Source organism: Eschrichtius robustus, chromosome 5 (assembly GCF_028021215.1).
Source record: "Eschrichtius robustus isolate mEscRob2 chromosome 5, mEscRob2.pri, whole genome shotgun sequence".
Lineage (NCBI taxonomy): Eukaryota > Metazoa > Chordata > Mammalia > Artiodactyla > Eschrichtiidae > Eschrichtius > Eschrichtius robustus.
Window position 1 is genome coordinate 3,120,018 of NC_090828.1, and position 22,958 is coordinate 3,142,975.

The 22,958-nt window shown below is 51.3% G+C and overlaps 1 protein-coding gene across 1 annotated transcript in view; it reads right to left on the bottom strand.

Moving 5' to 3' along the window:
• Window positions 1-1,016: 1,016 nt before the first annotated feature.
• The window catches only part of RAMP1 (receptor activity modifying protein 1), a 34,432-nt gene continuing 12,490 nt past the window's right edge, over window positions 1,017-22,958 (bottom strand). The window contains exon 2 of the mRNA XM_068543712.1: window positions 1,017-1,330. Coding sequence (XP_068399813.1) covers window positions 1,075-1,330 — 256 coding nt within the window. The 3' untranslated portion in view covers window positions 1,017-1,074. The remainder of the gene's footprint in view (window positions 1,331-22,958) is intronic.

The window sequence follows — 22,958 nt, forward strand, 5'->3', positions numbered from 1 at the left end:
CCACTGGGACGCCCTTGCGGGGGTCCGGCCCGTTCAGCCCCAGCGCGGGTTCAGCTAATGTTAAAGAGCTCGGGGGCCGTGGCCTTCGCCCCGTGTCTGGCTGGCTGTCCAGCTGGGAGGAGGGGAGGCCGACGCAGGGCAGTGGGCCTGAGAAGGGGCAGGTCGTGGGCCGGAGGCGCTGCAGCCGGTTGGGGGCTGTAGGGACCTCAGAGGAGGGGTCTGGGCTCAGGAGCCGTCTGGGAGGGACAGTGCAGGGAGCTCCCTTTGGAGATCCAGAACCTTCTGGAAGCTGGAGCTTGGGAAGCAGGGGGAATGGGGCGCAGCAGCAGCCTGGATGGGTGCAGAGGAGATAGCCGCTCAAACCCTGGGGGACAGAATGGGGGTGGGTGCCTGGACGGGGGGGGGGGCTGGCGAGGCATCTTCGGGGAGGCGCCTCAGTAAAAACTGCGCAGACCTGGCCTCCTCCTGTCTGCCAGTCGCAGCCCACTGGGCCAGTGGCTCTAGGCAGAGTGGCGGGGATGCGGCGGGGGCCTCAGAATCCCGGGAAGCAGCTTCAGCACGTGCACGGCGGTCAGTCCCCATGGGGCCTCAACCATCATCGTCCCCCAGAAAGCTACCTGCGAGGGCGCCTCCTGTCAGAGAAAGACAAAAGCCAAAGGGGCTAGAGTTTCTCCCGTCCTTCCTTCTACTCCCGAGGGTCCACATCCAGAAAGAATGACGCTTCCCAAATTCAAGGACGTCCTTTAATCACAAACTGCTTATCCATAATCGAGCCGGGGGGTGGTTCATAAGCACCTTGGGAGACAGCTCAGAACCCTCCCCAGAAACGCTGACAGCTACGCCCCGCTCCCTCCCAGCACCTGGGCTGCCCTTCCTAGGGTGGCTTCTAGGTCAATGCCTGTGCCGTGACCACTCCGAAATCCTGCTGTGAGCTCTTCTTGGGTAGGAGAAGAGGGGACCGGGGGTCTGCTCTGCCGCTGGAGTACCAGAAGCCTTGGCCGGGCTCGGCCCCCGCGCCCACCCTCCGGCCTGCCCGGCAGCCTCCGTGATCGGGCAGCCCTCCCCGCTCCCAGCCTACACGATGCCCTCCGGGCGCCTGCTCCTCCAGACCACCAGTGCCGTCACGAGCAGGGTCACCAGGATGGGCACCACGATGAAGGGGCAGAGGACACTGCTGGGCGGGTCCTGCAAGGCCCTGCCTGAGAGGGGGCAGCTTCCGAAGTAGTGCCGGTGGACGGAGAGGAAGAACGTGTCCACCGCCGCGTTTGGCCAGAAGCAGTCCAGCTTTTGTGCCACATGCCTGGTGCAGTCCGAGAGCTCTTCGTAGCTCCTGCAGACGGAGAAGCAGGTCGTCAGTCCCTGGTGGGCAGGGGATCGAGGTGGGACTCCAGCCAGGGGCTCCCCACCCCACTCCCCACTGGGGCGAGCTCCCCCAAAGTCCAGGCCCTGAGGCGGTGGCCCTGGCTTTAGAGACACAGGTCCTGGACGGGTCCTGTGCGGGCTCCCTAGGTGTCCTGCACATGCTCAAACCCCGGAAGGCAAGCTGGGGCTAAGGGATTCCGGGAGCTGGGATGCCACACCAAGGGCAAATGGGAAGGTGGACCAGCCAGGCGTCTTCAGAAGGCAGCCTGGGACAGCGAGCCCTCAGGAGTGGGCAGATCTGCAGCCTCTTGAGCCCCTTGCTGTCTGCATCACCCCGAGCAGACCCACCCCCCCCCCCCAGCCTGAAACCCCCCAGGTGTTCACAGGACTCACTGTGAGGCCTCCCATGCCTAACTTGACCTCCCACCCCTCATCTTCCCACGCTTGCTGAGGAGTTTCCCACAGCGCTGTCACCCTTCACTGTAGCGGGTTACAGATTTATTTTGCTTATTGAGTGTAAACACCATGAGGTCAGGGATTTTGTCTATCTTGTTCACCTCTGTAATCCCAGTACCTAGAAGACTACCTGGCACATGGCAAGAACCAGTAAATTTTTTATTAAAAAATTGTGGTAAAATACAAAGAACATAAAATTTACCATTTCAATCATTTTTACCTGTACAGTCCAGTGGCATTAAGTACATTTCCGTTGTCGTGCAACCATCACCACCATCCATCTCCAGAACTATTTCATTCCCAAACAGAAACTCTGTCCCCCTTAAACACTCACCCACATTTCTCCCTCCAGCCCCTGGCAACTCCCATCTGCCTTTTGTCTCTATGAAATCTGACTACTCCAGGCACCTCATATAAGTTGGCTCTACAATATTTGTCCTTTTGTGATCGGCTTATTTCACTGAGCATAATGTCCTCCAGGTTCATCCATGTTGTAGCCTGGGTCAGAATTTCCTTCCTTTTTAAGGCTGAATAATATTCCGTTGCTCGTACATACTTCATTTTGTTTATCCATTCATTGACGGACATTCAGGTTGCTTCCATGTTTTAGCTATTGTGACAAATGCTGCTGCTATGAACATGGGTGTGCAATTATCTACTCGAGTCTCGGCTTTCAATTCTTTTGGCTGTATATCCAGAAGTGGAATTGCTGGATCATATCATACATCTTTGTTTAATTTTTTGAGTAAATTGTTTTTAAATTTAATTTAATTTATTTATTTTTTAAAAACTATTTATTTTTGGCTGCATTGGGTCTTCATTGCTGCGTGCAGGCTTTCTCTGGTTGCGGTGAGCGGGGGCTACTCTTTGTTGCGGTGCGCGGGCATCTCATTGCGGTGGCTTCTCTTGTTGCAGAGCATGGGCTCTAGGCGCACAGGCTTCAGTAGTTGTGGCATGTGGGCTCAGTAGTTGTGGCTTGCGGGCTCTAGGTGCGCAGGCTCAGTAGTTGTGGCGCATGGGCTTAGTAGTTGTGGCACGTGGGCTCAGTAGTTGTGGCGCACGGGCTTAGTGCTCCACGGCCATGTGGGATCTTCCCGGACCAGGGCTCGAACCCGTGTCCCCGGCATTGACAGGCGGATTCTTAACCACTGCGCCACCAAGGAAGCCCCTGTTTTTTAAGAAATGAAGATTCAGTGTTGGGGGAAATTAAAATGTATTCAGTAGTTTCCAGAAAGTGTCACTTCTGCTTAGGATGGAGAAAGCAACACAGAGTGTGGATCCCATATGAACAGCAAAAAAAAGCTGAAGAAACTACAAAATCATACATTTTCTTGAGTCCATCAGAGAGCTGAGACTGCAAGGCAGCAAAGTAACCTGAGTTTCAAGGAGGAGAAAGATGCAGCTGCTGTACCAGCTACATAATAGCTGAACTGCCCAGGGTTTAGTGTGGGCTGGAGAGTCATTCTGGAATTTCTGGGGCCCCAGATGCGGTGAGCGGGGTTCCATGACTCTCTGCTCTTTCCCATGAGGCTCCAGGGGGTGCTCGTGAGAAAGGTTAGGGGCAGGCAGGGGATCGGCTGCTGTTTGGGGCCAGGCACAAACACCACACGTTTCCCAAACCCTTCTCACAGAAGCAGCAACAGGCTTGGGCCCCTGGAGGATGAGCAGCTGATCTCGATGATCAGTGGCTTCAGCTGAACAGGCCTGAAGCGCTTCCAGACCCTTCTGTCCAGGAAGCAAAGCCGTGAGTTGAGGGAGGGACGGCACAGCCTGTTAGCTCCAGGGCACGAGAAGGCACACTGTGCCTGGGAGAAGGATGGGTAAAAGACTCTTTTCCCTTGGGAGAGCAGCAGGAAACCATCCTGGACCTAGGAGCCTGCAAGATACCAAAGTGAGGTCTCCTACCACTGGGGGAGTGGCAGGAATCTCCCACCAAGACCCCACCGATACAGGGCAGAGTCTGGCTGCCACAGGGAGGAGGAATCCTGAGGTTGAGGGCACGGTGGCTTTCTAAGCTGAAGCTGGACCAGGAGAGAGGGAACCCCTCCCTCTCTCCCAGTACAAACCCGGTATAGACAAGCAACAGCAATCTGCTACGGGGAGGTGGAGAGAGACCCACTCTGTGGCACAGGCATGCAGGGTGAGACACACCACATGAAGGAAAATTCTCTAGCCCCACCCTGAGCACAAGGCAGTGGTAACCCACTGCCAGAGGTATCTGAGGCCTGTGGTGCCCTGAAGGAAACCACAGCAACAACAAATCCCAAACCCAGCTCAACTCCTCACAAGATTGACTTAGATCCCACACTAACAGCCTGACACAAGAGGCTTACTCATTTCCAGATGTAAATACTGTTTATCTCAATCTCTTCTGTTCTACACATGCAAGTTCAACATTCAATGAAACATTAGGGGCTTCCCTGGTGGCGCAGTTTTTAAGAATCCGCCTGCCGGTGCAGGGGACACGGGTTCGAGCCCTAGTCCGGGAAGATCCCACATGCCATGGAGCAACTGGGCCCATGTACTACAGCTACTGAGCCTGCGCTCTGGAGCCTGCAAACCACAACTACTGAGCCCATGTGCCACAACTACTGAAGCCTGCACGCCTAGAGCCCGTGCTCCGCAACAAGAGAAGTCACCGCAGTGAGAAGCCTGCGCACCGCAACGAGGAGTAGCCCCCACTCACCGCAACTAGAGCAGCAACGAAGACCCAACGCAGCCAAAACTAAATAAATTAAATAAATAAAAAAATAAAACATTGGGACCCATTGTCAAAAGATAAAGTAATCAACAGAAGCAGACTCAGAGATGACCCAGATATGGTAACTATCGTACAGGGACTTAAAGAATATTAATATGATAAAGGGACTAGTTGAGAAGGTAGAAAATATGCATGAACAGATAGAGAATTTCAGCAGAGAGATGGAAACTGTAAGAAAGTCAAAGAGAAATGCTGGGGGGGCAGGGGGAACCCCACAGTATCAGAGAGTCCATCTTTGATGAGCTCGTCATCAGACTTGACATCTGAGGAAAGAATTAGCGAATGTGAAGGTGGTCAGCAGAATTACCCAAACTGAAACAAAAAGAAAAACAGAGAGCATCCAAGAGCTGTGGTAAATTAACAGCACTGTCAATGATGTCAACTCCAGCTTGTAATTTGAGTTCCAAAAGGAGAAGGAATTGGGCAGAAGAAATATTTAAGAGATAATAGCTGAGAATTTTCCAAAAATAATGAGATGAAAAATCACAAATCCAAGAAGGCCAGAGAACCACCCCCCTGCAAAAAAAAAAAAAAAAAGGATAAAAAAACAAAGCAACAGCAACGACAAACAAACAGCCACCTAGACATTAAAGTCAAACTGCTGAAAAACGAAGATGATGAAAAAAATCCAAGAAAAAAAGTCTTGGAGTCATTCAAGAAGAAAGACACCTACAGAGGAATGGGTGATGTGAACTACAGCAGACTTCTTACTGAGACTATGCAAGCTGGAAGACAACGGGTGGCATTTTTCAAGTACTAGGGGGTGGGGCCCCAAACCCCTGTCTGCCCAGAATCCTCTACTCAGCAAAGACATCTTTCAAATGTGAGCTTGTAATAAAGACCCTTCCAGAAAAAAATGCTTATAGAATTCATTGCCACCAGACCTGTGCTTCATGAAATGTTAAAGTTCTTCAGTCAAAGGAATATAACAGAAGGAATTTTGGACCCATACAAAGAAATGAAGAGCTCCCTAAACAGTAAAAATGAAGGTATATAAAATATACTTTTCCTTATTTTATCCAGGAAGTTAACATGGAAGAGATGCTCAGAGAGGTATTGAAAGGCTGTTGAATGGAAGAGTTTGGGGCCTCTCCAGCACCCAAGCACCCCTCTACTCCAGCACCTATCATACGGTCTCTCAATCGCTAGGTCACTGTTTTTTCTGCCCTGGCTGCCCTCTGGGTCATGACCCCAAGTGCACAGGGCACACAGGGCCTCCCTCAGTCCACGTGAGCAGCTAAGTGGATGGGGCACAAGGGGGGAGAGAGTGGGCAGAGGCAGTGGAGGGTGTGCAGGACCCGTGCCCCCAGGGGTGCATGGTTTTTCTAAGTGAACGAGGACTCATGTTCCAGGTAGAAAACAGAAGTGGAAAAAGCCACAGGAAGTCAGGACAGACTGGGTCCCATTGTGAAAAAAATGAATTAGCACACGTCAAGGGCCTGGCACAAGGTAAGTGCAAGTGTGTCAGGTATTATTAAAAACCAAAGTCCAGACTTTTGAGCTGGTCATCCATCAACCACAGGGCCGCATGTTACAAACACTAGCTTGAATGGTCGTCTTTTTCCCCACCTCAGACCCACTGAATCAACGTGTAGTTTTAGGTGTTCTGCAGACGCAGTGACACACAGTCAGTCCTAAATGTTGTTCCCTACGCTCTGCCTGAGGAGTGAAGTTGGGATGTCCCTAGAAGGAGGTGTTGCCACCTCTTGGCTGGCCAGCCAGGATGGGAAGGACCCCTGACCCAGGGACCCGTGACAGCAGGGACCCCACGCTGAGGCCACGCTGAGGCTGAGCCGGTGGTGGGCTATTCTGGGACGAGGCACTCTCTCCTTGAAATATCCTTCCAGTCTGCAAAGCCATCCCCGTCTAAAAATATCCCTAATGTGCAGTCGGCTGCCCACTTCATCCTGTTTATTTATACTGAAGTAACAGCTGAAACTTTCAATAAATACTGTGAGCCCTGTCAGCAAGGACGTGATAAAAGAATTTCTTCCAGAGTACAGACATTCTTCTGTTCAAAAGAACATTGTACTGACTGAAGGGGCCAAAATAATCATGAAAAAGTATGCTTGCTTTCACCCTCTATTTTCAGTTCTCATGTAATGGAATGGTTATCCTTTTTTCGGCCAGGATTTTCTGTTCTGGGCCCTTTAAGTGAACTTTGCTTGGAATGTTCCTGAACACTGTGGTGGGAGTAGTTTCCAATATATCTGGGTCCCAAGTCAAGGCTTCTGGTACCACGCTGCATGGTTGTTTTACTTGTTTGACAAGAAGGTGCCCACTGATGCCCACAGGGAAGTCGTCTGCTCTGGGGACACCAACTAGCCCTGCCTGGCCCTGACGTGGAGTATGTGTGAGTCTGGGCCCTGGTGCCCCGCAGAACTGGGTTCAAATCCAGCTCCACCTCTTATGCTGAGGGATCCCAAGGGCCGCATCTCACCCATCCAAACCTTGGTCCCTTTATATTCAATGAAGAGACAGGTACCCACCTGACAGGGTTACTGGGCAGATCAAGTTAAACAAGGTCAAGGGCCTGATGTATAACAGGTGCCCAGTAAGTGGACAGCTTCCTGACAACTGGTGTGTGGCCCCTTAAGGGTCCATTTCTTATTCCATAAACTCGAGTAAACGTTGACCAGGCAGTGTGTGTCTAAGCCCTCAGAATATCTGAGGAGGAACCACTATTTTGGTTCACTTTCTCTGGACCAGTATTTGCTTCCATCAACCCAGGACAATTCACAACCTGGTGGCTTCCAGCAGCTTTAAATACCTGCTGGGGGGAGGGGAGGTGGCACCCCCGGCACCCTGGCAGCCGGGGCAGGTGAAGGTGAACAGGGCCCATTTGAAGCCGGCCTGGGGAGCCTGAATAATAAGCAGCTGAAAAAAATGTCGAACCTCATGTTTAAGGAAAAAAGAAGCAAACATCCAAATAGAATCCATTTTCAAATGGAGAATACAATACTCAGGACTTCCCTGGTGGTCCATTGGGTAAGACTCTGCACTCCCAATGCAGGGGGCCCAGGTTCCATCCCTGGTCCGGGAAATAGATGCTGCATGCATGCCACAACTAAGAGTGCGCATGTCACAACTAAGACCTGGCATAGCCAAAATAAATAAATAAATATTAAAATAATAGTAATAATAAAAGAACAAGGTAATTTAAAAAATGAGAATACTCAGTGCTGGTGAAGGTATAGTGAAATGAGGCAGGTGCTTGCATCATTGCTAATAGAAGATAAACTGGTAAAATTTTTCCGAAAAGCAGTTTGGCAATTATGTATCGAGAACTTCAAAATCACGGACAGCCTTTGAGCCAGTAATTCTATTTCTGGGAATTATCCTAAGTTAATAACATGAAATGTAGTCAAAAATAATGTAAGAAAATGAACATTGCAGATTTGTAATTATGAAAATGAGCAAAACAATAGGACAGTGATGAAAAAAATTGCTTATAAGAGCCTCGGCTATGTAGCTATTAAAATGATATTTAGGAGGAAAATATTTACGTTACAACGTTGAACAAAAGAAAAAGCAGTTGAGACCAAATTATACAAACAACGTGGTTTCAGCATAAAATGGTCCAGGTAGGAGCGGAAGACCTCAGAATGTTAGGAGGACTTGTCACCACTAGAGGGTAGTGAGATGAAGGGCTTTTATTCTCCTATCTCCGCTTTGGGGGCATTTTCCAAGTTTTCCGCAGTGAGCATACATTAGTTTTATATTTTTAAACAGCTCACTGAGGAAAAGGCCTGCAGAAAACTGGACGTTGAGGTCCCTGAGTCTGCAGCCGTGGGGCGCACATTTCCTCATTTCTGGGGCAGCGGGGGCCTTCGGCGCAGGGGACTCGTGTGCTGCTCGAACTCCCCAGCAGCTGGGAGGACCGGGTGGGAGGCGGGCCGAGACGGGCTTGCTGGGGGCCCGCAGCCCCGGCTGCCTGGGGGGTTGCACCTCGCCGGAGGCGCGGCTCCTCCACGTCTGGCGCCGCCCAGGGCTCAAGAGGGCTGCGCTGGCCCCTGCCCGCCTCCCCGGCCCGGGGAACCCAGTCCTGCAGACCCCGGCCCTGCGGAGCCGGCAGCCAGCGCGCGGCCTTTCTTCCCTCCGCCCACCTACCTCTGCTCGAGCTGCGTGGGGTAAACCCCGTCCCGGGCAGGGCAGCGTCCCCACCACGGGGACACCCTCTCTCGCAGCCTCTGCTTCCAGCACGAGGGGTTCTCCCCCGGCCACTCCAGTGGAAGGAGCTCTGGGACCCCCCTCCTAGGGGGCACCTCCTAGGGGGCACCGGGCTGGCAGCCCTGCTCCAGGCGGCAGTGCTGGGGGCTGGGCCCCTCCAAGCGACATAATGCGGCAGTTCGGTGGCTCACCCGCCAGCGGGCCCTCGCACACCTTCAAGGCGGCGGAACTCCGGATGTCCGCTCACTCCCCGAATGTCCCCAGGGCCTGGGCGGGCCGGCGGCTTCCCTCCATCGCTCGCCTCCTCCCGGGTCTGGGTGGCCTCCGGGGTGGAACGGACCTCCCTGCCGTCCCCGCACGGATGCTGCGGGGATTAGACGCCCGGTCCCGAGGGGCGTCCGGACCTGGGGGCAGGGAGGGCCCTGAGGGTAGGTGGGGGGCTCCGAGGGCAGGACCCCCTTTCGCACCCATCCCCGCCGGCTCCCCGCCCCAGGCGCCCAAGGACACTCGGCTCCCAGGAGCGGCCCCCGGCCTCCTTGCAGGAAGGGCGAGGCTACCAGATGACGCCCCCTTCCCGGGGACCTCCGCTCCTTGGTTCCTCGTCCCCTGATCCCTTTCCTAGGGACCCTCCCTCCGCCGCCTCACCTCGCCCCTCGCAGTCAGCACCCCGCTCCCTCCCTCCCCCCGGGCTCTCGAGCCTTCTCCCTCTTCAGCAGCCCGGCGCATCTGCCCCCGCCCTTCCCGCCAGGTGAGGGGCATTGGCGCTCTGCAGCCCTCGCTCCTTCCCTCCTCTGCCGGCGCCCAGAGACTGCAACGTCCGACACCCGAGACATCCCCACCCCCATCTGAAGCCTTGGTCCTGTGCACAACGGGCGTCCACACCTGACTCTCGGGATGCCCCCACCCCAGCCCCATCTCTCATGCCTGGGAAGCCTTGCCCCCTCTGAGTTGCCACGGATCCCCCCATTTCCGGGGGTCCCCTCCCCTCCTCCAGCCCTGTCACTGTGACCAGGAGTAGGCAGAGTGACTAGCCTTGGTGGGTTATTACAACCACATTTCTAATACCAGCTTCCACTTCTCTGCACTGAGCATGGGCCGGGGCCTGGGCATCTCTGCACCCCTTCTCCTCCCCCAACCCAGTTTAGTCAGGGCAGCCATCAACCCCCTCCCCTGCTTTCCTCTTCTCTGAAGCCCTGGGCTCCATCCACCATTGGCTCTTGGGGCCACAGCCCTGGCCTCTGCCTTCCACCTCCCCAAGCCCACTGTCCACACAGACTCACTCTTGCTTCAGGCCTTCAATGCTCCCTGCTGCACCTGTGCTGGATTCAAAAGCCCTCATGTGGCCCCCACCTCTCCACTCTCAACTGTACCCCCTCCCTCTCACTGGCCACCCTGGCTGATACTTCTGCCTCAGGACCTTTGCACAAGCTGCACTTTCTACTTGTAAGGCTCTTAACCCCATCTTTACAAGGCGGACATCTGTGTATCCCTCAAATGTCACCTCCTCAAACAGGTGTTTTTTTATGCTTCAACCTCATTTGGATCCCCCTGCAAGGTGGGGTTTTCCATCATAGTTGTGTCTTACTTTGTACCTGCACTTTAACTCTTGATTATTCACTCACTGTTGGTCTCAACAACTTGACTGCAAACACCATGAGGGCAGGGAGAGTGTAGGAAAAAAAGCCCCACTCATCCTGTTCACAGCAGTCATCTCAAAGGCAAGAGAAACAAAGGCAGAAGGGACAGAATGAGACAGATCTGCCTGGAGATGTGAGTAGGACAGCAGGAGTGGTGGTCTTAGCAAACACAGCACATTCCAGCGCAAAAGACAGTAAACGGGAAGAGGGGGCGTTTCACACTGGGAAGAGTGTTATCCTAGCTTCATAGGACGCAGACAGCCTACCGCTGTGAGTAATCGCGACGGACTCAACAAAATCTTCAGGTTAGGTGAATAGAAACTAGTATAAAAATGAAAAATAAAGTTAATAAGCCTGACTCAGTGACTATACGATGAAGTTTCTATCCTACAGAGAATCAACAATCTTTTCAAAAGTCCCTGGATCCTATTTAGGTTCAAAGAAAAACTTGACAAATTCTCAAAGTGGAGGTTTTAAGTCAGTAGTCTTTGCCATAATATTAGAAACTAGAAATTAGTGAAAAAAGGATAAATTAAAAAAAAGATGGGATCCCTAGAAATGGAAGATCACTCATATAATTTTAGGGTCAAACAAAGATTTAAAAATTCAACGATAGGCTGTTAAGAAAAAATAATGGCGATACTGAACGTGAAAATCAGTGAAATATAGGCAAAACTGAATTCTGAGAAAAATCTGCAGCTGTAAATTATCTTATTACTAACCAAAAATAAATGAAAATAAATGAAGTAAGAATCCAAATCAAGACATTTAAAAAAAGAACCACAAAATAAATCTCTCCAAAGGGCAAATAATTTAAATGCATTAATAATTATTTAAAAATAATATTTATTGATATTTTAAAAAACATAAAAATGAAAAAGTAAATTCAACAGTTGATTCTTTAGAAAAATAGCTACAATGAAATAGTCACATCTCTGGATAGTCTAAGCCAGAAAAAAAGCAGAGAAAACACCACCGCACGAAACCTCAGATAAAAGATTAGAAAAAGTATGAGATTAACATGCAAAACATGTATGTTAAAAATTGGAAAATCCTTGATGAATTGGGATGCTTTTTGGGGAAACAATAGATTATCAAATCTTGATTTAAAAAGTAGAAAATCTGAGAAGAAAAAACAGAAAAAGTTGTTAAAGAATTACTTTCACAAGAGGTGCTAGGCCCAGGTAGTTCTTTCAAACTCTTCAGATCACACCTAGGGGCAGGACAGGAATAAAGACCCAGATGTAGAGAATGGACTTGAGGACACAGGGAGGGGGAAGTGTAAGCTGGGACGAAGTGAGAGAGTGGCAAGGACGTATACACACTACCAAATGTTAAATAGCTAGCTAGTGGGAAGCAGCCGCATAGCACAGGGAGATCAGCTCGGTGCTTTGTGACCACCTAGAGGGGTGGGATAGGGAGGATGGGAGGGAGACGCAAGAGGGAGGAGATATGGGGACATATGTATATGTATAGCTGATTCACTTTGTTATAAAGCAGAAACTAACCCACCATTGTAAAGCAATTATACTCCAATGAAGATGTTAAAAAAAAAATTCTTAAGATCACAGAAAAAGATGTCAAGCTTCCCAGTTCTTTGAAAAAGTTAACAAAACCCTGATCCCAAACCTCTTAAGATGGCCTGCCCATGTGCCTCAGAACACTCAGGAACAAGCAACAGATGTTCACTTTCACTTATAAATAGACATAGAAGTCCTATTTAAACTGCTAGCAATTTTAAGCTAGCCATATACAATAGAATAAAGTAGGTTTATTTCAGGAATGCTTTAATGCTATTACAATAAAATCACACTTCGACTTGTCAAAGGAAAATAACATATAATCATTTCAATACATGTTGAGAAGGCATTTGATAAAACTGAACATCCGTTTCTGATTTTAAAAAACCCCAACCTTGTAAAGCACAAAGAAGTTCTTCTTAATGTGATAAAAAAAATCTCTCTCAAGCCAATAGCAAACACCACATTTGCTACTGAGGCATTTTCATCACAGTCAGGAATCCATTTATTTAATTTTTAGGCGGCCAGGTCTGTCTTCTCCCTTGTGGTTTCCACCTTTGGTATCAGGGCTCCCACCCAAGGCTTCATAAATAGTCACCGCAGAGGCCTTCCAAAGCGGGGAGGGGCTGCCCGCGCATCGGGCTACTTCCTCTGGGGACAGAAAGCCACAGAGTGGCCTGGCCTATGTCAGGCTCGGAGCGAGCCTGCCCCGCCAGCTCATCTCTGGCAAAGGGCCTCTGACCACAGACAGGAGGGCCAAGTGGCCTTCAGGGTGGGTAACCAAGCCCACGTGGGGTACTTTTCCCACAACCCACGGTGGGCACACGGGAGCTGCCCGGAGGCAGTGCAGGACAGGGCACTTTTTGTTTTTCTTGACGCTGCAGGGAGCATATAAGGAAGTCCTGTTAATGGTTTGATTCAAAACATTTCACTTCCAACCCCGGTGTCGTCTGGGAACGCGTGCTGGGCTGGCAGGACCCAAGCCAGCGGTGCACCTGGAGCTCACCCGCACCTCCGGGACTTGCAGTGGGGGTCTGTACAATGAAGCCCTTCCTAAACCAGGCAGATCAGAGAGGTCCCATCAAGCTGGGAGGACCAACGAGACCAAGTGACAGGAGTCGTCATGCATTTCTGCCGGCCCAGGGCTGACCTACTGGACACCTCGCCAGGAACGTTTTGATATCAGTGTGACCACAGCGTGCAAACTCACACTTGCAGAGGAATGTTTCCAAGGTTCTGACTATGTTGTAGAACAGGGACTCCTGGCATCTGGGCCACCCTGTTTTCCCTGGGAGAACTGGGAAATGCCAGCGCCACCCCCGTCCAGGAATGACAGCATTGGTGACCCCACGCAAGGAGGTGTCCACTAAGACTCTCGGATCAGTAAATAAACAAAACAACACTACAGGCTTCATACAAAGCCTGCTGAATGGTGGAGGTAAATCCCATCTCCCATCTTCGTGACCAGCTCCCTGGCTAAACTGTACCACCCCGACTGCGGGCACTTGCTGAGCGAGGTGGACGGACGCCATCCTCTCGGAAAATGAATGATACGAATAAAGCGGAGAAAAGAGAACCTTGGAGGGGGATTTCCAAGGCAAGAAGAGGAAGACAAATGGAAATGGGCTGGTTTTTTCTCCGCTGGGTAGGAGACAACAATCCCTCGGGGAACACTCCCAGCCCATCTGGAGGTACCATCAGCTGAACAATGGTGGAAGCAAGGTGGTCGGGGAGGACGGTGGGACCCCACCGTTGGACAAGCTCTCTTTGGCCCCATCCTCGCCATGTCCCCTCCCACCCCGGGCCTTTGGCTTCACCCCTTCTCTCTTTCGCTCTTTCAGTCTCTCTTCTCCTGGCCTGGAGCCAGCCTGGCTGGCCCACCCCTGAGATGTTCCACCAAGGAAAATGCGTCAGTGGAGTTCGGGACATGCTGCACAGAGGGGGTTCCCCCTTACACAGTACAGACAGGCCCCGAGGGGCTTCGGGAACCCAGGGCTCCCAAAGGCACTTCACCCCAGTCCTCGTTTCCCTTAGAACCGATTCCTTCTCCACCTGCCCCCCCAGGAGCCCCCCACCTTGCAGACACAGAGGAGTCCGAGCCTGTCTCCTCTCACACGGTCTTGCTTCCGGCTGCTTCTCAGGGCCCGCGTAGGAATGACCTGCTCCCTGACCCTCAGGCCGAACGGATTTCACACGCCTCCTCTTCCGGAGGGGTGTGGTTCTCCCAGCCCTGCTTCTACAGCCGGGAGGCGGGAGAGTCCTCTCGGCCGGCTGCCCCCAGTCCTCCCACCCCCCGCCTGCGGACATCCCCTTTCTCCAACCTCCAACCCAGTACTCTGGGGATACGCCTCCTGAATGCCACCTCTGCGCCCCGCGGCTCCCCCACCCCGTATCTCGCCCATCCCTCTGCACATGCTGCAGCTGCCCATTTGCTGCCCGTCCTCCCCGGACTGTGACCTCAGGGAGGGCAGAGCTCAGTTCCCTGCTGTACTCCGGGCCCCGGGACAGGCGCGCCGTAAGGCTCAGTGCACGATGGTCAACGGATGCTGTGTCTGCAGCTCCAGGAGCCGCTCGGAGCCCTTGCTCCCCGAGCCTGGGCTGGGAGGGAGGGGGTGTTGGGGGTCACCGTCCCTTCCAGCCTGGGCTGTCCTGGGGCCCCAATGTGGGCGGAGGAGCCCTGGGGGCATCTGGGGTTCCTGCTTGGATAGGGGGTCTGCCGTGGGGAGTCCAAGGCCCCCAGAACACACACCTCTCAGAAGCACAGGCTGCAGCCCCTACGTTCAGAGCAGTCAGTGTTCCCAGGGCAGCCACACAACCCGCCCTCGGACGCCGCCGTAAGCTGGAGGCGCATTTTGGGGAAGCAGCGGGGGAATGCCCTGAGCAGATTCTTCAGCTGGGCATCCAGACCGGTAGGTCGGGGCCACCTGGAAGCAGTGAGGGCAGTCACATGGGGCTGGGCTGTGGGAGGGGCCATGTGGGACCCTGTGGGGAGTGGGAAGGGTGCCCCTTCCTCCAGGCAGGGCGCGTGGCTTGGGCAGAGGAGCACAAGCTGGATTTCAGCTTCTACCTTGGCTCGCTGCCCTGTGAAGCTGCTGTGTGTCCTTGGGCAAGAGACTCAGGGTCTCTGAGCTGTGGTATCGCCATCTGGGCAGACAGCCCAGGGCTGAGATGGAGGCCAGGGAACCCATGCATGTGGGAGTGGTCCCCGCTCCCCGACCCCCGTAGGGAGAAGCGCCCAACCAAGGCAACTGCTATCAACTGAGGACGCCAGTGTTTTCCTATGTTTCTGGAAGATTTCAGCAGAGTTTGGTGGATAACCCAGAGCTTTGCCACCACACGGGGCAGCTCGTGACCCAGCCCTGGTGTCCTGAGCTTGGCCCTGGTCAGGCCACGGCACCTGCTCCCTCTCCAGGGTCTTCAGACAGAGCACCAGCTCCTTGCTGGCCCCCAGGCTTCCTCAGCCGGGCCCAGCCTGCGAGACGCACCCACGGGGGAGGAGCAGGAAGGCCTAGAGGGCGCGAAGGGGCTGCCGGGCACCGGGCTGGGAGATCGGGTTCTAGGGACCCAAGGCTGCAGACACCGCGAGCGAGGCAGGTACCCGGACGGGGCGGGTGGAGCTCACCCTTCCGTGTCTCCAGACGCCCTACTGCAGTTGTGGGGCTGGTCGGACATCCACAAGGGGTTCTGGGCTCCTGCTGGGAGCACGTGCACGCTGGGCCCTGGGACAGGCCAGGCCCAGTTCTCACCCCCCTGGGCGATGGACACCCCGTAAATAAGAGGGAGCTGTGGGCATGCAGAACGGGGACCCGCTCAGGCTGGGGTACGCAGCCCACATACCCCCCGCAGCCGGCTGTGACCCCTGATGGCAACACGCCGCACCCCCGTGACAGTGAAAGGCCTGGCCCTCTGCTGTCCAGAGGACAGGACACACTACGGCTATTTACGTGGCGACTCCTCACAACTGCTCCCCTCCTTACAGACCAGGGAGCTGGGGAGGTGACCGAGTGACTGGCCCCAGGTGGCAGCGAGGTGGTGGCCCAGGGGTCTGACTCGGCTCTGCTTGGCTCCTCCACGCAGGCCGCTGTCCCCTGCTCCCCACTGAAGCCCTCTTGAGGAGGGGGCATCCTGGCCACCCCGCCCCCTCCCGAGGCCTGGCCTCCTTGGCCTCCTCCATTGCGCCTGTTCTGTGGGCCCCGCTCCGGGCAGGAAGGAATCTGGGCGCCTCTGCTCAGGCTGGCAGGAAGCGAGAGGTTTCTAAATCCATCCCTGGCTTCGCATGCAGCTCGCTCTGGCACCAGGCACAGCCTGGGAGCTGCCAAGCCAGGCTCTCCACCGGCGGCGGGGCACAATGCCTCCTCGGAGAACAGGCCGCCGCAGGAACCAGGCTCCAGGCTCATGGAGACGAAGCCACAGTTTTGAAATTCAGTGGGTGTCCTCCGAGGCCCGGCAGGTGGGGCGAGACTGAGCCCGCAGTGATCCTGCCCTGGGCTCTGAGTGATCCTGCCTGGGCTCTGCATAGCCTGGGGGCTATGCCCACTGTGGGCCCGGCCACACGTGACCCCCTCTGACCCGCTGCAACCCTGGGATCTCCTGAGACCCCTGGGCAGACACCCGGGTCTAGCAAGGTGAAGTCACCGGCCGGCCGCACCCGGGCCTGCCAGGGCCTCAGGGCTCCCGCCCTCACCAGGACAGGGGTGAACACACGTGTCCGGGTGCCAGCATTAGGCAGGACAGCCGGGCGCTATATTTGGATACTAACCCCCGGGGACGTTATCCTTGTGAAGCAACGCTGGCGGCTGGAGGGTAGGGCTTTCTCCTCCATCCCCCCTCGGCCCTGCCACCAGGGCTGTGCGGAGCAGTGCTCTCTGCCCGCCCTGCCCAAGAGGCCCTTTGTCTCCCTGAGGCACTGGATTCTCCTGGGACCCCCGAGAGCTTCCCAAAGCCTTGAAGGACCCACCCACATATCCCACTAGCTTGCTGCCTCTGTCCAGGTGGCCCCCTTCCCTCTGTGCCCCTCCTGCCGCAACCCCTTGTTCGGAGCTCAGGGCAACACTGAGTGTCGGGGAAGGGCCGTGGAACATTCTACACCACGGAACATCGACCAGTGGTGGACTTTGAGTACTGAGCCTCGGCGCTTCCACCTTTTAAACGGATACAGTGGTCCCGGGCTCACAGCAAGGGGGGTGAGTCCCCCCTCCCCCGCCCAGTAGGAGGCAGTCATGAGGCTAAGAAGCCCCCACTGAGGTGCCCACCACGCCCCGCACACGGGTAGCTGGCCATCCCTGACCCACAGCTGTGGAGGAGCCTCTGCCTCTGAAGGAAAGCCCCCCGAGGGCCAGCACCATTTGTCTCCCGGCCCCGAGTGGGCACGGAGGAGGGAAGGAAGGGAGCATGGTCTCTCCTAACTCGATGCAGCCACTGAGACCTGCCAGCAGGTGGGACATTCACGTGGAACTCCGCATGGGCCTGGCATGGGACACGCTGTCAGGAAACGTGAAACGGCCCGCCTGTCTGGTCAGGTGTGCAGACGCCAGGCTGGCGGGAGGGGAACACAAAGAAACGCCCTACCCTGGGCTGCTTCCAGGAAAGCACAGAAGCATCAGTGGTCACGCTGGCACGGCACGGCAGCCTGAATCCCCCAGGGTCCCATGAAGATGACCTCCGGGCAGGGTGGCACTATCCCAGGCCAGGTCACTGTGCCACCAGGACAGGGGACGGTGGCTGTGGCTTCTCTGTACCCTGACAGCTTCTTGTCCTATCCTCGCCCTGGGCAGAAGGCCACGCCGGCTGGCAGGGTGACCTCTCACCAGGTCCCTGCAGGGCGGCCTTGACACCCAGTGGGGGGTTGGAGCTGGGGGCCATCCCTTCCTACTGCTGGGGTTCACCCCGAGGGAACGTGAGGGGCTCCCCAGCAGCCAGGGGGCTGGGAGGAGGTGTGTCCAGGTCCCGAAGCCTAAACCCACAGGGCTGTGGCTCCAGGAAAGAGAGCCTGCCCCCCCAAGTCCCCAGCCCCTGCTCAGTCCTCAGCCAACGGCTGCTGAGCCGAATTAAATATCTGGTTCTGAACCCCTTCACGGCACCAAGGTGCTCTCACCTGACTTTTTAAAGGAGAAGAACCATAACCAAGTAGGGTAGGAGCAGGCCACCCCTGGCCCCCTGGCCTGGCGACCCTCTGTCCCACCTCCCCGGGAACACATGCCCGTGCAGAAGGGCAAGCCACTGTCACCCCCAGCAAGGGCAAAGCTCCCAGTCGTCCTCAGGGGCTTCTTCGTGACCCCAGATCACCCTGGGACACAAGCTTGGACCATGAGCAGCCCCAGAGCACCAGGAGGATGAAGACACATGGAAATAAGTGTCACAGGGACCCTGTAGACCCCCCTGGCTTCTGGGAGGAGGTCTCAAAACTCCCCCACCTGCTCTGGGACCACCTGGAGAGGGGGTGTCAGGCACTGGTGCTGCCCATCGACTCATGGCCCCAGTGGTCCTGGATGCCAGGGTATGAGGACATGTGTCTTGAGAGCTGCCCCCAGGCAGCCCTGACACAGTCACGGGGGCTCCAGGCACACGTCCTGCATGCCTGCCCTATGCCTCTGCCATCTCTTCCTGGTCCCATAGTTCTAGCAACCCATGAGCAACCACACCCGAAAAAAGGAGTTCATATTTAAAAGACAAACCAAAATCTCTTCTGCCTTCTCTGATAACATAATGAAAACCCAGAGACAATGGGACAACAGCTACGTGAACTTCAGAAAACAAGGCTGTTCATCGTAGGTTTATTATCCTGTCAAGCTGTCACTCGAGTACAAAGCCAGCGAAAAGCTCCTTGGAAATTTCTGAGGTCTGAGAATGTACTAATTACATGGCTTATTTCTAGGATCTACTTCAAATAGTTGCCAGAATTGAAAAGAGGCATATGAAAGGGAATGATGATGTTAAAATAATAAGCCATGTTTGAGTTAACAGTCTATTTGCACAGATAAGGAACCAAGAGCCCTGCCAGATCAACAGTTATTGCTGATAAAAGTCAGAACAACAAAGAGTACAAAAAAAACTGAAATAGAGGGCAGAGAGAAAGAAGTAGGTTTTAGAACATTAGCTGAAATCAATGAGGAGAGGCAGAGAGGAAGAGATAGGTAGATAGACAGATAGATGGACTGAAGGATGGATAGATAGACAGGTAGGTAGGTAGACAGAGGTAGATAGATAGATAGGATAGATAGGTAAATGGATACAGATAAGTAGATAGAGGGATAGATGGATAGAGGGGTAGATAGATAAGTAGATAGATGGATAGATAGGTAGACAGATAGGTAGATAGATAGATAGATAGATAGATAGATAGATAGATAGATAGATAGATAGACAGACAGAATAGGTAGGTAGGTAGGTAGATGGATACAGATAAGCAGATAGAAGGATAGATGGATACATGGATAGAGGGATAGATGGATAGAGGGGTAGATAGATAAGTAGATAGAGGGATAGATAGGTAGATAGATAGATAGATAGACAGATAGATAGACAGAATAGGTAGGTACGTAGGTAGATGGATACAGCTAAGTAGATAGAGGGATAGATGGATAGAGGGGTAGATAGATAAGTAGATAGATGGATAGACAGACAGACAGATATGGAGGAAGCCAAAACCCCAGAGACTCCTGCTCTTTCATCAAGTAGAAGCCAAAGTATGTTGTTTGATAATGTAAGAAAATCAATACAGGAATAAGAACATCTGTGTTTCACATTTCATGGCTGGTTGAGTGAAAAATAGCTTGCCAATATTTCCACCTCATTTAAAAGGTAAAAGAAAATACATCATGTTTCAACAATAGGGAGAAGAGGAAAGAAATCAGCAACAAAAAATGGAGTGCCTGAAAATAGAACAAAAAGGACAAATATGATGTAATTTTCTTTGCTTCAAGCCTTGTCGCTCTCCAGATGGAAAAAATAAAAGCCAGCAATAAGCTGTCTGCAAGCGAGATAATAAAAACAGAATTAGACTGGAAGCCTGAGAAGAGCTACTGGTAAACTTCAAGCAGTTGGAATACTAGGGTTTTGATGTTAATATGAAGCCAAAGATCATTAAAGCAAAAACTATTAAGTATGATGAGGAGACAGATAATGATATTTCATGGTTGATAACGGGCGCATAATAACATGGAATCTCAATGTTATAAAAACAGAGTGAAATATAGACATAAGACCTGCTAGAAAAATAAAATAGAAACAATAACAATATGATTAGAATGGAAGAATCGAATACTCCATCATCAAGCACATAAAAAATTCAGAAACACACAAAGGGCTGGATAACACAGCGACACAGAATTAATGATTGTTTTGGTGGGAATTAAACAGAATGAACAGAACATGCTTCATTTTTGAGTATTCATGGTATGTTCACAGAAGGTCATCATATACCAGATCTCAAAGAAAATCTCAATAAAAATACAAGAGCAGAAATGATTTGAGCTATGTTCTCTCACTACATCAAGAAGAGATTAAGAACCAAATAGAAATAAAACATATGAGAATTAAAATACACTTGCCTAGAAATAGAGACACAGATGCAGAGAACAAACGTATGGACACCAAGGGGGGAAAGTGGTGGTGGGGTGGTGGTGGGATGAATTGGGAGATTGGGATTGACATGTATACACTAATATGTATAAAATAGATGACTAATAAGAACCTGCTGTATAAAAAATAAATTAAATAAAATTCAAAAAAAAAAGAAAGAAAATACACTTGCCTAAAGAAAAAGCTGTAAACAAAACAAAAAGACAACCCTCACAATGGGAGAAAATATTTCCAAACGAAGGGACCCACAAAGGTTTAATGTCCAAAGTATACAAACAGCTCATTCAGCTCAATATCAAAAAAAAAACCAAACAACCCAATCAAAAAATGGGCAGAAGATCTAAACAGACATTTCTCCAAAGAAGACACACAGATGGCCAAAAAAGCACATGAAAAGATGCTCAACATCACTAATTATTAGAGAAATGCAAATCAAAACTGCAATGAGGTATCACATCACACAGGTCAGAATGGCCATCATCAAAAAATCTACAAACAATAAATGCTGGAGAGGGTGTGGAGAAAAGGGAACCCTCCTACACTGTTGGCAGGAATGTAAATTGATACAACCATTATGAAGAACAGTATGGAGGTTCCTTAAAAAACTAAATATAGAATTACCATGTAGTCCAGTAATCCCACTCCTGGGCTTATACCTGGAAAAACTATAATTCGAAAAGATACATGCACCCCAGTGTTCATTGCAGCACTTTATACAATAGCCAAGGCATGGAAGCAACCTAAATGTCCATTGACAGAAGAGTGGATAAAGAAGATGTGGTATATATATGCAATGCAACATTACTCAGCCATAAAAAAGAATGAAATGATGCCATTTGCAGCAACATGGATGGACATAGAGATTGTCACACTGAGTGAAGTAAGTCAGACAGACAAATATCATATGCTATTGCTTATATGTGGAATCTAAAAAAATGACACAAATGAACTTATTTACAAAACAGAAATACAGTCACAGATGTAGAAAACAAACTTATGGTTACCAGGAGGGAAAGAGGGGGGAGGGATAAATGGGAGATTGGGATTGACACTTACATACTACTATATATAAAATGGATAATTAATAAGGACCTACTGTACAGCACAGGGAACTCTACTCAGTACTCTGTAATGACCTATATGGGAAAAGAATCTAAAAAGGAGTGGATATATGTATATGTATAACTGATTCACTTTGCTGTACACCTGAAACTAACACAACATTGTGAATCAGCTATAATCCAATAAAAATTTTTTATAAAAAGAAAAAAAAAGGAAAAAGCTGTCTGAAGAAGAATGTTAAGAAGATAATGCCTGTCTATTAAGAAAAAAGGATGGAAAAACGGACATATCAAAATCTACAGAAAGTGATGAAGGAGGTCCTTAGGAAGAAACATCACAGGTTTAAATGCTCTTATTATGTTAAAAAAAGTGAGAAAAAATGATGAACTAAGCATCTAAATGATATCTTAGGAAAGAAGTATATATTTTTTAAAAGAGGCGAGAATGAATGCTGAGTTAATGCCAAAAATTTAAAAAAGACATTGTTACATAAAACCTAGCCTATTCTCTAAAGACTATAAAAATGGGCACAATTAATGAGAAAGTGGGTCTCCTGATTTCCCTTTGATGAGTGAGGTGGCATCTACCCAAAGGAAAAACGGGGGAGAGAAACATGAAGATAAAACAAAACTTGGATATAGAGGATAGTAAACATTTAAGGGGATACTACACATCATTGTGTTTTAGTGAGAAATCTGGAGGATATGGCCCAAATAAATATAGCTGAAATACAAAGAGGAAATAAGAAACAGCCAAAATTAATCCATAGTGGAGGAAGAAACTGGAGAAAGGAACTCCCCAAACCACCCAGAGCTGATGGCTTCGATGATGAATTCATTCAACCTTCCGAGGAACAAATAGTTCTCGGGGCACATCAATTATTTCCTACCCTTGACCCCAATCGTCAGCTAAACACATATATTCCATTAGGCAAATAGGAGTCTAATCCTAAAACCCGATTAAGGAAACTCGAACAGAGGGAAATCAGGAACTGTCAATCAAGAAAATGCCATTATGGGACTTCCCCGGAGGTCCAGTGGTTAGGACTCCACGCTTCCATTGCAGGGGGCGCCGGTTCCATCCCTGGTAGGGGAACTGAGATCCCGCGTGCCGCGCGGCGCAGCCAAAAAAAATAAAGAAAAAGAAAATGCTATTATACTATTTTCACTGGGGAGAAAACAGAGGCCCACAGAGAGTTTAAGCAGTGACAGAATCAGCAGGATTCATGCCCAGGTGGGTCCTATCGGAGCTCCACACTTTTTTTCCCCCACGCTTGCTTTTTGTACTAATTGCTAAAAGACAGCACCCAAAGGTAACAAGTGGTCAATCCAACTAGGCCAGCTGCCAATCCTCAGGACGTCTGGGGGCCTGCAGGGCTCCCCATGGGAAGGACTCTTGCAAACAGGTGAT